We start from the raw sequence: 14385 nt of genomic DNA, 5'->3' as shown, positions 1-14385 counted from the left end.
TCTTGATACCAAGAAATTTCTAAATCTTAACTCAGCCCAAGAAAACATGGAAAAAAAGTTTATATATCATCTGGGTCAATGTATTGACAGCAATCAATATAATACATAGGGGTAGATAAGCAATATCATTCAAATAAATTATGAACTTATTGTGTGACTTTCAAGTGGTAATTTTTCAATAGAAAAAAATGTTGATTATATAACTTGAAGAATATTATCAAAACAGGGAAACTATAAAAGATTATCTTATGTTAGAGATTCCTACTACATGTGATTATCTCATATCAGAAATCAAATGTCATTAAAAAAAAAAATCTATATCCAGGCCGGGTACAGTGGTGCACACCTGTAATCCCTGTAGGTCAGGAAGCTGAGATAGGAGGATCACAGGTTCAAACCCAGCCTCAGCAATGGTGAGGCACTAAGCAACTCAGTGAGACCCTGTCTCTAAATGAAATACAAAATAGGACTGGGGATGTGGCCCTGAGTTCAACCCCTAGTACCCCCACAAAAAAAAAAATATCCATATCCACATTTTTCCCCTGTATCCTCGGAGTTCCTCACTAAGGTTACAGCACTAGACCAGGCTAAGGTCTCATGCCCCTTATTTCTCCAGTGACCAGCATTCATCTTATTCCATTATGTGAAAGCTGTATCTCCCTCAGATGACAAAGAATTAATTCCTTGCTTGTCCCAAACTTGTCCTTGCTTGTTTTATGCCAGTTAAGATATGCAAGTCTCCAGAGAGCCCTTAAGAAGGTTTAATTGTAGCAGCAGACTGATATGGGAGACTATTTTTTTTTCAGAGAATCTTAAAATTGAATTATATGGGTAGTTGACTACTTGTGTGCGTTTCCTTGTTTCACAAGGTTATCGATACTTTTCTTTGTTGTTTCTTACTCACTGTCATTTATCATCAATTATTGTGACCGAATAAGAAAAATGAGAATAATATAGAGCCAGGAGAGGGAAGAAAATTAAACATGGAGTGGAATAGAGGAACCTTGGCCACAATCCACCACTGCATTATTTTCTGAGTTCACTAAGAAAATGGATGTGAGCTAACACTCATATCTAACAAAGATTGTTTGTAAAAGAGATTTATAGAGATTTAAAATTTTTTGTGTATTTGAAATAGAGTTGGGCCATAGAAAATAGCAATCTAAATGTAAAATTAGACAACTGCTAGGAAATTTGTAATTATGATGATTATCATTGGAATTGTGCCCTACAAAAAAAAGATATGCTAACATCCCAGTGCCTAGCACAGGAGAATGTGACCTCATTTGGAAATAAGATTACTGCACAAGAAATTACTGAAGGTGAAGTCACGGTGAAGTAGGATGGGCCCTTGCTCCAATCTAGCTGGAGTTGTTTCACGAAGAGAGGAGACGATGTGAAGTGAGGTGCACAGGGAGAACACCACATGGGAACGGAGGCAGATTGGCATGGTCAGCTGCAAGGCAAGGAATGCCAGCAATTGACCAGCCACTCATCAGACAGAAGGAGAGGCAAGAAGGAATTCTACCCAGGGTCTGAGAGGGAGGGTGGCACTGCCAACAAATTTATGGTAGACTTCAAGCATCCAGAGCCATGAGAGGATAATTGTATGTTATGTTAAGTTACCTACTTCATGGTACTCTGTATGGCAGCACTTAGGAAACTAATACAATGGGAAGGTACATTTTAATAAAATATCAGACATCCTATATTGATACAAAAAAAAAATGGGCTAAGGAACTGAACAGACACTTCACCGAAGAAGAAGTACAATTGACCAACAAATACATGAAAAAATGTTCAACATCTTTAGCAATTAGAGAAATTCAAATCAAAACTATTCTAAGATTTCATCTCACTACAGTCAAAACAGCAATCACCAAGAATACAGGCAACAATAAATATTGGCGAGGATGTTAGGAGAAAGGTACACTCATATATTGCTGGTGGAACTGCAAATTGGTACAACCATTGTAGATAGCAGTATGGAGAGTCCTCAGACACTTGGAATGAAACCACCATTTGACCCAGATATCCCATTCCTCGGCTTATACCCAAAGGACTCAAAATCAGCATGCTACAGTGATGCAGCCACATCAATGTTCATAGCAGCTCAATTAACAATAGCAAAACTATGGAACCAACTAAGATGTCCCTCAATATATAATATATGAATGGATAAAGAAAATGTGATANTATATATATATATATATATATATATATATATATATATATATATATTCATATTCAGTGAATATTACTCAGCTTTAAAGAATGAAATCATGGCCTTTGATGGTAAATGGATGAAATTGGAGAATATTATGTTAAACAAAATAAGCCAGTCCCCAAGAAAACAAAGACTGAATGTTTTCTCTGATATGTGGCTGCTAATTCACAATAAGGGGGCAAGGGCACAAGGGAAGAATAGAGTTAGTTTAGATTGGTTAGAGGGGAGTGAAGGGAGGGATAGGATATGGGGATAGGAAGGATAGTAGAATGAAACCTTATGTACATATGGGACTGCATGACTGATGTGATTCTACATGTACAATCAGAAAAATGAGAATTTATACCCCATTTATGTATGATATATCAAAGTGCATAAATGCATCCTACTATCATGTATAACTTAATTAAAACAAATTTTTAAATAATTTCCACATCCAAAGGATAGCGAATTACCTTAAGAAAGAAAATCATCAGTGAATTGCAAGTAAGTTGGAACTCATTTTTTTTTAGATGCAGTTCCCTGGAGAATTCCTACTGATGGTTATAGATCTAAGATTTCAGTAACTAATTTCCTAATATACAGTAGTTTATTTCTTGTTTTCACATCACCCTCCACCCATGCTTCTCAGTCTATCCTTACACATAGGGATATGTGTTCTCTCAGGAGACTCTCAGGAAGTCCACATGGACCAGGATGGGAACAAGCAACCCTTGTACTTGTGGAAAGTAGAAATCCTGCCCTTGATGATGAGCAAGAGGAAATGGTACATCCTTCATTTTTAGGAACATAATTTTGTTTTTTAAAAAATAAGGAAATAGGAAAGCGTATTGTTCAATTATTCTTGTTAGAAACCAATTACCTAGATTAAAGGTACATAGAGGGACCAGCAAGGAGGGAGGAAACACCCAGATGTTTGATGAGTAGGCCCTGGTAATGATCAGACAAGGTAGAATAAAAACCAACACCAAAGACTAATTTCCTTTCAGCAGATACTTTAGTCCCGATTTTTCCCTGTTTTGTAAAGGTGATGTCAAAGACTGGCAGAGCTTTGAGGAACTGATCCTCGGCTCCTCCTTGTACTGTTTGGCTTGCCTCCGCATTGTCAAATAAGTTGGAGCATATACAGGAATCTAGGGAGGGCATCAGTTACTGTGTAGACTCTGATGGGTTCAAAACACTCAACTCTTCCTCTGTCTATTGCAAGTGACTTAATTTCAATACAACTTCAATGAACAGATAATTAACGAATATTGTAATTAATGATAATTATAATAACAGTTATTTTGTCCAGGAAAGTTGTTTGTCAAGATAGTATACAGAGAGATTTGTTGTCAGGAAGGCAGAAAGAATTTTTGTGGAGGAAAAAAATCAGAGAACATAAAAGAAAATTATCCTATTTGTGACCTTAAAACTAGAGTTGAAAAAAAATATCTATTTATAGGATCACATCTGAAACAAATACAATCTTTCACTTAAATTACTAATATGTGTAAATTGGCAGGATAAAGACAGAGCTCTCTTCTCTGATATCATCTTTTGATGGTGGAAAGAAAGCATGTAATGCATCTCCTATTTTATAAGTTCTAACATAATTTAATTTTCTCAGAAACAATAAGTGTGAATATTATATGAAAATGGATGGGAAAAAGAAGAGTGACCATAAACTTTTATCTCATAAGAGCACCTAAAGTTCATGTCCATGTGTCTGCTTTTCTTTTCTGGATTCTTGCCCTGATGGAAGATAGTAGAGTAGAATTCAACTTCAGTAGGATTCTCTATGGAAGACTTCAATTAAGAGTGGAGTGCCCTTTCTGAACATGCTACTCCTCCATACAGACAATGCAGGTGGCTCATCAGAGACTGAGGAATAAGCCCACTGGGGGATGGCCAGGATCTGGACCACACCATCCTCTCTGATTTTCATCTGCCATTCTCATCAATTGTTCACCTACCAGAATTGTCAAATGGCGGTTCCCTCAATGCTATAAAATTTCCTGCCTCCACATTTCTGTTCATTTTTAAGAAAGCATCTAGGTGGCAACCTAGAAATACTGGGCATGTTTTTTTTTTTTTTTTTACCCCTATTTCATAAGAGTTTGAAAGCATTTTTTATAGACACCTTCAAAGGGGTATTGGTGAATGGATGTGGAGCTTGTGCCAACTTTTGCCTTTTGTGACTTGAAAAATGTGTGTGTTATCTACTGACTCAACTTTCCCATCTCCTAATTGGGTTTTGTGTACTTGTCAAGTTCACTAGTTTTACACATTCAATCTTGAATCTATTACCTCCTCCATTTCTTTATTACTTTTTCTTTTGCTTTTTTTTTCCTCTGCCATTTTCAACTTCTTGTAACTCTTCAGCCCAACTCAGTTACTCAAACAATTTTGAATTTAGTCCCAGGAATTATTGAAGACGTTTAATCCTGCCCTTGCCTCATCAACACTATGAGATGGAATTTAGTTATCATCTTCTTTCCTAGTGATATAGACATTAAACATGGTGTACTAGTCTGATACACTAGCAATATGCATTGAACTATTTCTTGAGCTCTAACTTGGAAATACAGATTTATTATGCATATTCAAGGAAAATCAATAGGATCTTTGATGAGTGTGAAGATGATTGTTTAAACTCTATAGTGTCAGAGGACTTGTTGGACAAGACACTTCGTGCAAGGCAGACTCTAAACTTGATCAATTACTTTTCTTGATGGTTCTCAAATTTTATAGACAAGATGTTCTTAGGTCTGATTAAAACTTTATTAAAATTTTATCTTTTAATAAAGCTTATGAAAACTCAAGTAGCCCATCTAGTTATTGTATTGACATCCCCTTATGTTTGAGTTATTATCTTCTGAATGTAATTTCCTTGTAGAAAAAATAAATTATTCATTTTGTGATATTATATTAATTAAAATTAGATTATTCAAAATATAAAAATAATCATTTTTATCACCTATGGTGGACCCCCCAAGGATCCCAAAATCAGTAAATACTCAAGACGCTTATATAAAAAGTTATATTGTCATAAAATTTGTGTATATCCTCTTGTTTACACAAAATGATTTTTACTTATAATTTCTACTACAATGTAAACACTATGTAAATTGTTTCTTCAATTCGTGAATGAGAGATAATAGCAACTGCTGCTTATGTTAAGGGAGTTTACTTAACCCTCTTCTATTAAGACCTTTACACTGTTCTAAATTCTAATACTGTTAACACTTTCCCCCCATGGGAAATGAAAAAAATAATAAGATGGTAGATGATGATTTGTTTATGAAATGAGGACTGGAAAGATTGTGTGGGAAAAAATAAATATAACTCTTAAAAGAAACAGACCTTGTTAATCTAGATCACTTTGACAGTACTCCACAAATATGGTAAGAACTCTACTTTGATTTTTAAAAGCCTGGCTTTGACCAGAAAAAATAAATAAATAAAAAGAAAAAGAAAAAAAATAGGCAAGTAGGGTCTGAAGAAGAGCTATTCTTTTGATTATAAAATTTAACTTTTCTATCTATGGAAATTGAAACTCAAATAAATTACTCATAAGGTAATGAAGAGTGGTGTCCTCACCTAGTTTTGAGGAAATTATTTTATTTTATTTTATCTGTATTTACTTACCCTGTTATCATAAACTCAATTCATTTTGTCACATGGCTTTGCCCACCATGTTCGTGATGAGTAGGCACACAAGATAGGATGAGGGAAACAGTTACATAGGCGCCAATTCCTCTAATCCATATGATTAGACGCCTCAGTTCTTAAACTGTTCTTCTAATTCAGCATCCCATTTCTTCTTTCGTGCTCAGAAGAGGCATCCTTTTTGTCTGTGAGGGATTGTTTGCTTCCGTATTGTCAAGATATAGAAAGGACAAAGTCTTGCTTAAAGGGGATCCACAGGGTTAAGATATGAAGAAGAAAAAGGAGAACTCAGGGGAGGGCCAGTAACTATGAAAAGAGCAGCCTGCAGTTTTATTATAGAGAGATTCTCTCTTATGATGCCAAGAGAACTTTCTTGAGTCACAAGGGATTTAAATTCCTACGAATGGGCATTCCCTGAAGGCACTCTGCACTTTCCAACCAGTACAGGCTGTGGATCTCCCTCAAAGTCTTGCTTTGAATTTCCTTCTTTTCCCTTTTCCACTATACAAATATGCCTACTGGTAAGCAATTCCAGGCCATTCCGCCTGGAAGAGAAAACTAACTTCCTCTTAATTCATATATTCAAAGTTACATATCACACAAATGATATCTGGTCCACACTTTTTTTTTTCTGCCTACTGTGTCAGTCCCAATGAGAAAGGTAGTATGCAAAAAAAAAAAAAAAAAAAATCTGCACCAGATATTGAAACATCCATCATTACTGGATATGTAAACTTTCTTTTTTTTTTGGTACTGGGGACTGAATCCAGGGGTGCAACTGAGCATATCTTCAGCCCGTTTTGTATTTTATTTAGAGACTGGGTCTCACTTAGTTACTTAGATCCTCCTCGCTATGTTGCTGAGATTGGCTTTGAACTCACCATCCTCTGCCTCAGCCTCCCAAGCAGAGGGGATTACAGGCTTGAGCCACCATGCCTGACCTGGATATGTAATCTTGGATAAATCTAGAGACCGCTTATAAACGCTTGTATTCTTATCCTTAAAATAAAGAAACATCCATGTTACATCTCAAATATGTTGCCAGGATAAAATGATATCATAATTGTGAAATGTTTGGACATGGTCATTTATTGGATTTAGAGATTGTTTCCATCAAATTCAGCTATGATGATTTACACTCTGCTGATTAACATTTTTCATCGATATTTTTCTTATTTACATGACACAATTAAAAGTATACTTGGTTTTCTGATGGAAAAGTAATAGATGTTTATTATAATAAAAGTTAGAATGTCATGTATTCAAATGAAGATCAAATGTAATGTCATTACCAAAAAATAACTAATTGAAGAAATAGTGACCTTTGCATTTTTATTTTATAGCATATACATGTCAGTATTCTTATTTGTATGTACATGTGTATTTCTGTAAACAAATACTTTGGCCACTCATCAATATATTTTATGTGTATTCCTATTTCCTAGGTCCATTTCACTTTCCCAAGTATGGCCTTCAAATTTGATATTGGTTGTGTCTTGTTAAACATGTAGCAATATGCCTTGGGTATAACAAATACTCAATAAATGAGCTTTATTCATAAAATGACTTTAGGCACTTTAATTGCCTAAATATAAAGTTAAGTTAAAGTATGTTTCTAAATATGCTCAAGACAGAATTTCCATCCCCCAAAATTACTGTGTTCTTACAGATGAATTCAAGTCATAATATATAGCACTGATTTCTGTTTCCTTTTTCCTTTCCTTCTCTCTATTTTAGTTCGTTGCCCAGCCCAATTGCCAACAACTCCTTGCATCTCGCTGGTACGATGAGTTCCCGGGCTGGAGGAGAAGACACTGGGCAGTGAAGATGGTGACATGTTTCATAATAGGACTTCTTTTTCCCGTCTTCTCTGTGTGCTACCTGATAGCTCCTAAAAGCCCACTTGGACTGTTCATCAGAAAGCCATTTATCAAGTTTATCTGCCACACAGCCTCCTATTTGACTTTTTTGTTCCTGCTGCTGCTTGCCTCTCAGCACATCGACAGGTCAGACTTGAACAGGCAAGGTCCACCACCAACCATCGTCGAGTGGATGATATTACCGTGGGTCCTGGGTAAATGTGTTACTATAGAAAATATAATACAAACATGTTACTGCCATGGAATTGTGTTGCTCAGAAAATAATATTAATGTTTGGCACATAGGTATGTTTAAGATAGGTTCTGACCATGGTAGTTCCAAGACTTAACGCCCAAAGCTAAAGGAATATTTTGCAAGCTGTGGTGGACCTGCTCCCCAAAGAAAGGTAACCATAAGCTTTAACATTCCAGATTTTAATGACTTCATACTCCACAAATGATTCTCTGGGTTTGCTTGTTTGTTTGTCTTTTAAAGCTTTTAACTTTCCTCACTGACCGTGTACAATCATTCTGATTTTCTTAGTACATATACCTTCTAAAAGATAAGTATAAACCACTCTAAAGAATGAGTGGTTCTATACATAAAGAACTGCAACCATTTTATAAAATCAATCCATTTAAGTCATCTTTGAAATGTCTATTGTCAATCAGAGTAACAGAAAATGAAATTATAGAACATGTTCCATCTTTCTGTTTTCTCATAATAGAAAGAAAATTATTTTAGATCCTCTTCAAATCATAATAAGGTAGAACATCTTATTTAATGAAAACCTTGTTTTTCTTCCTCCTTGTTATTGTAGCCATCGTTAAAATTTACATTTTAATTGTTCTTTTCTGTATCCTATTGTGGTTAGCAGAGAAACATTTTCTCAAGTTAGCTCATCAGTTTAAATACTTCTGGTATCCTATTCATCTCATTAGAAAATGTACAACAAATTTTATGATTTGCACTCTCAGAAGATCAATATGGGTTAACCTTAGAGTTTCTGAGGAATTTCTGAACAGAAAAATCCAGAAAAAAAATAGACTTGTCTGAATCTGAGATATATCCACTTTTCAATTTGAAAGATTATAGATACTCTAATGGCAATAAGTAAAGTTCATAGTGACAAGATTTGATGTTTTACATAATTCAAATATTAGAGAAACCTCAAGTGAACTTTGGAGTAGATTCTAATTAATCTGAAGTACATAAAGTGTGATCTTATTTAGATTAGATGGAACTTTAGATCATCTATAAGTATCCCTTTGAATAAAATAGTTATGAAATTGCAGTTAAAGTTTATTAAAGATAAACTACTTTATTAAAGATAAACTAGTTTATCTACAGAGTAGATAAACTACTCTGCCTGTTTCCACTTAAATTAAGTAACTCACATGAGGAATATATTTGTTACGTGTTTTCTTCATAGAAAATTTCTTTGAAGCAATTTTTACAGAAAATGTAGGAGGTTAAGTTTCCTATTATAGGTAATATGCATTGAATATATGAATATCCTAATGTCCCAAAAGGAATACAGAACATTTCGTTTAGAAAAATATTATAGATGCAATAAAGCACAAGCAGATGTCAGATTTCTAGTCTTAATCCAATCAATGGAATTGTATTAAGTACTCTCTTTGTAGTAAATGCAGTGCAGTATGATTGTAATGTCAAAGAAAACAACAAAATAAAGCCCTTAGTTTTATGAGGCTTAAATTTTACTAGAAGAAGTGAGTAATAAACAAATACATTCATGATCCTAATGATAGGAAATGATAAATAATATTAAAATAGGTGTTTCAAACTTTGAATAAGTTGTGCAATTAAAACAGTCATTGACAATTTTACAAAATGTCATTGGCTGCCTTCTAAATGCAAAATTTGGGATAAAATATTCCTTAAAAATGTCTGAAAGAAAGCACATCTAAACCACAGCTACATGGTTAAATAAGACACAGATGTAATTGTAGAAATTTTAATTGCAGCAGAGTGATATCTCCTAAAGGCATTTTTTTTTCTCAAAATATTCTGACCACAGGGAGTTCAATTATCTGAGAAGTTTTTAGAAGAAAAATTGTTTCCTAGAATAAGAAAAATATGTATGGGAATGATTATCTTGCTTTTACAGGACAGGGCATGAGAAAGAATGTTTATATATCAAGCAGATTTTTTTCAAATAGTTGTATTATTCATCAAGTTTGGGCAATGGTTGAGTGCCTCATAGCCAAGCCTTGAATTCTAGGTGCTTTAATAGACCCATAACTATAAGGAGTGTGCTTATATGATCCGGTTATAACGGGAAAAGCACTGGACTGGAATATGTGAACCAGGCTCTACCACTAAGAAATCATGAAATTATGGACTGACACAGACTCTGGGGATTTTCCGTGTCTTCATAGGTATATTGAAAGATTTAGAGTGGATGACATCTAAAGTCCCACTGATTCCTATCATCCTGTGTGCTGAACTCCTATTATTAAGGAAAGAAAATTGGTCTTTGTAGGGAGGGAAGAAAGGGGTGATAAAGACATTGGGTTAGAAATACTTTAATCTTCTACAGAAGGGTTGACAGTTAAGAAGGCATAGTCTGATTTGATGGTTATATGAATGAATCAAATCTATTTTCTTACTCAGGCCTTCTTTCAGATAATATAGGTGGTTACTGGTTTCAATTATAACAGGACATTTCATGGTTCACCCATTGTAAGGTCCTAGATTTATAATCACAAGACTGAATGACTCCTACAAACTGTGAACTTTTCACAATGAGAGCTTGGAACTCTGTTGATGGGTTTTCCCCACATCTTTTTGAACTGGTTTAGGTTTTCAATCCATGTCATCTCTGTGAACCATTTTGTGTAAAGTAATAAATTTTTTTGGTACTAAATTAACTTTTACTCAAACTCAGAGGCTATTTCTCAGAACTCTGATAACTTTATTTTAAGAAAAATGCCAAACTTTATGCCTCCCATTTTCTTTACCCCAACAGAAAGACTTTTGTTTAATTGCTTTCCATATTTATGTCATTTTCACTTTTTTGGACAGAAAATTTCTCTAATTTTAAAATTTATCCTTTAAAACTAATTCCTTTCTTTCAAGAAGTATGGTTTTGGGGGGACTTTCTTTATTTTATACACTTTGCTGTTTCACCCATAAGAACTGTTCTTAACCTAATGGATCTAGATATCTTGCCATTAGTACAATGGTAATGTTTCTATGCTATTTTCTTATTGATGCTCAATATTGGGGTACTGAAACTGTGGTATGTTGAGTAATATATCTTTATAAGTCCCTTACTATATACAGGGTTTTATTTTTAGCATATAATATGAGGGATGTGAGGTGAATAGAATACCCATATGTGAAATTCCTTTTTACAAAAATCTACATTCAAACTAGACAAAGTATGTTATATGTATAATGTTCACTATGAGAATTCATCTGAATTATAGCAGCAGTTTTATCACAGGTAAAGGTTGTTTATTTCTGGGGAAAAAATGGAATGAGATATGAAAAAATAAAATACCTTTCGGTTCTAGTTTTCAGGCCTTCCCAGATCCCATTTTGAAATTTTCATTAGAATCCATGGTAACTACATTTTAGCAACCAAATTTGTGCCATAACTTTATTTCCCTACACCAAAAAGTATGTATTTGTGTAAAATTTCCACCTGTAGACTTATGTATTATTTAGCTAAAAATATTATAAAATTGATTCCATCCTTCATCAAAGAAGAACTTTAATGGAGTGGTCATATTAATAAAGCAGAATTGTTTAATCTCCCATGAAAAAACACAATAGCTGCTGAAGTGCCTTGACTTCACATGTTTGCCTGGAAGCATGCCACAAATAAACAGGAGGTAAATCTGCGCACACTGAGCAGGGTTACAGGAAGGATCAACTGAGGGAAAGATGGAACAGATCTAAGCTGTGTTAAAATAGCATCTATTGAATTTCTAGACATAAAGCAAGAAGTGCTCCTAATACCCAGATTATCCATCTTGCCTATAACACGTACTTATCTAGCCATTTCTCTTTAGCAACATTGGCTTCTCACTTCTATGATGTATTTTATGTTTTGTGTTTTAAAGGGTTGATATTAACAAGTCTGAAAATTTTAACAAAGCCTGCCAAATGAAGATGCAGAATGAAAAATGATGATCAAATTCTTATTTAGACATTCATAGGGACCAAAAAAAAATCCTGTATATTATTCCTTTCTTGTGACCATTTTCATTTGTATTGGTCCTGGGCTAAGCCTATGTTCTATCACTGAGCTACACCCTCAGCCATGTATTTTTACATCTTCTGTGCAATAGTCATTAAGATCGGATGGCTTCAAGGATTCGTATTTTCAACCTCACCTTTGAATCATCTAGCCCCTTCAAGAACTGAACAGATACTTCTGCAATGATAAGAAACTAACCTGTGACCTATCCTCTCTCCCCCACTTGGTGCAGGGCTCAAAAAAAAAAAAAAATCTCAGTGAACTAGGTGCACAAACATACAGTCTAAAACACAACTGCCAAACATCTGGTTATTAATTTAAAAGGAGTATTTTAAATTTGAAAGGAATCAGATAATCATTGCAGAATGATAGATAATCCTCATTCCTACTTGTGGAAGAAAATACCTTAAGGACATCTTTATGGAGTTTTCAACACTAACACAGTAAAATCTCAAAAAACATATCATTTATAAATATTTAAACTATTTTGTAGACCTACTAATATTTGCCCAGTGGCTTCCTTATTGGAGACAAAGTGAATTATTTTAGATTGTGGCAATGCAATATGAACCTAATACACTAAATCTGGAATCTACAGACCCTCAGAAAATATTTGGCAACATGGTTCAGAGGTTTGAAGGAAGAGGAGAAAAGATAGGAAAAGAGGATCAGACACCAGAAAAACCAGGGTCACAGTGAAAGAGGAGGGGGACACTTGGATTAGTTTTCATTACTTTAGAATAACAATAGAAGTTGTAGTGACAGTAGTAACAGTAGCAGAATCTATTCTTCCCTTCCCCTTCTCCTTATGTATGTAGCAATCATATATCAGAGACAGCATTTAGCCTTTGTTTTTTTGGGAATTGTTTATTTCACTTAGCATAATAGTCTCCAGTTTCATCCATTTACCATCAAATGCCATAATTTCATTCTTTATGGCTGAGTAATATTTCATTGTGTGTATATACCACATTTTTTTTATCCATTCATCTTTTGAAGGGTACCTAAAAGGTTAGGCACAAGGATTAGTAATTTAAATGCATGTTCTTCTGTGAACTTCTCAGTAACTCTGTTCCACTTAACCATATTAAACAATAGTAATATAACATTTCACAGAGAGGAAAACAGGCTTTGCAAAGCTAGGTCCCTTATGCAGCATTAAGCAGCTAGCAAGTGGGAGACACTAGACTCAAACCCAGAGTTAGACCTTTTATTCTCTAAGAAATACTGCCCCAAAAGTGAGAGAGCAGAATTATAAGAGGCACAAATTGCCTGGAAACTTAAATGTCCACATTTACCCTTCTCTGTCTCATTTACCAGCCTAGATTTTTGCATAGATTAAATTCGTCTGTAAATTTATTAAAGATATAACACACTAACACGCACATTTGGTATAATTTAATACTGAATATCACATTTACCAATACCACAATTATCACTACCACTACCTTCATATCCCCGCTGGGTCATCACTACTAACCTCTGGTCTAAAACACAGTGTGTGTGGCTAACACTGAAAGGAACAAGCTACACCAAGAAAGAAAGAAAGAAGTCCTCTGATATGACCTTGAGGTGTTTCCTTTTTGGTTCCCATGTGTTGGTTGCTGACACTTAAGTTTGAATTTCCTTGCTTCCAATGATATTATTAATGTTTTAGTGTTTTATTAGTGTATGTATGTGTGTGTCTGTAAGGGGTATTCAGGAAATCGAAAAGAGATAAATATATATTGTTCATATTTGTCTTTAAAATATTCAGAAGTTTATAATAAGTGGAGAGTGGTAATCTTCACAGTGAAAAACTAGTATTCATTCATTTGAAAATGTATATTTAACAGCTATTGTTACTCATTGAAAAGGTGACATATCTAGCCATAAGCAAAAACTTGGAGAAATGTTTGTTCATTATTTTCCCATCTACACAAGTATCCAACCCTTTAATTTTCTTGGGAAATTTTAAATTAAACAGAAATCCTATAAAAAGAATGCCACCACGGTGATAGAAAGTTCCCACTTGATTTTTAAGTAACTGTATTTAGGTCAGAAGTTATCAGATAATCCAGAATGCTCAAGTTCTACATTCTAATAATAATCTAAAACTAACATAACATCCTTTCTTAGTAAACTTTGAAAATATGTATTTCCCTGATTGTGTCTCCCTACATTTTTTTCTCTAATGTTAAAATAATGATGTTAAAGCCACAGTGGTTCAAAAGTTTTTAGAAGTCTTCAAACTTAGACTATTTAAACATTCACTGCCCCATTAAGTTGATGACTCTTTTAGTATGGTCTGCTGATTAAAATCATAATAACTGAGGATTCTTATGAGAAACTAAGATTTTGAATGATTATCTTGGTTGGTTGATTCAGAAATTGCAGAGGTACTTAAACATTTAAGATTGAGAAACAATTCTAGAAG

At 34.2% G+C, this 14385-nt stretch overlaps 1 protein-coding gene across 6 annotated transcripts in view; it reads left to right on the top strand.

The window, feature by feature from the left end:
* The window catches only part of Trpc4 (transient receptor potential cation channel subfamily C member 4), a 201953-nt gene that overhangs the window by 143866 nt on the left and 43702 nt on the right, over positions 1 to 14385 (top strand). For all 6 annotated transcript variants that reach the window (XM_048800872.1, XM_048800871.1, XM_048800870.1 and 3 more), the window contains exon 4: positions 7616 to 7952. In XM_048800872.1, coding sequence (XP_048656829.1) covers positions 7616 to 7952 — 337 coding nt within the window. The remainder of the gene's footprint in view (positions 1 to 7615; positions 7953 to 14385) is intronic.

Source organism: Marmota marmota, unplaced genomic scaffold (genome assembly GCF_001458135.2).
Source record: "Marmota marmota marmota unplaced genomic scaffold, marMar, whole genome shotgun sequence".
NCBI lineage: Eukaryota > Metazoa > Chordata > Mammalia > Rodentia > Sciuridae > Marmota > Marmota marmota.
The sequence above is the reverse complement of the archived record's forward strand: the minus strand, read 5'-3'. Positions and strand labels throughout refer to the sequence as shown.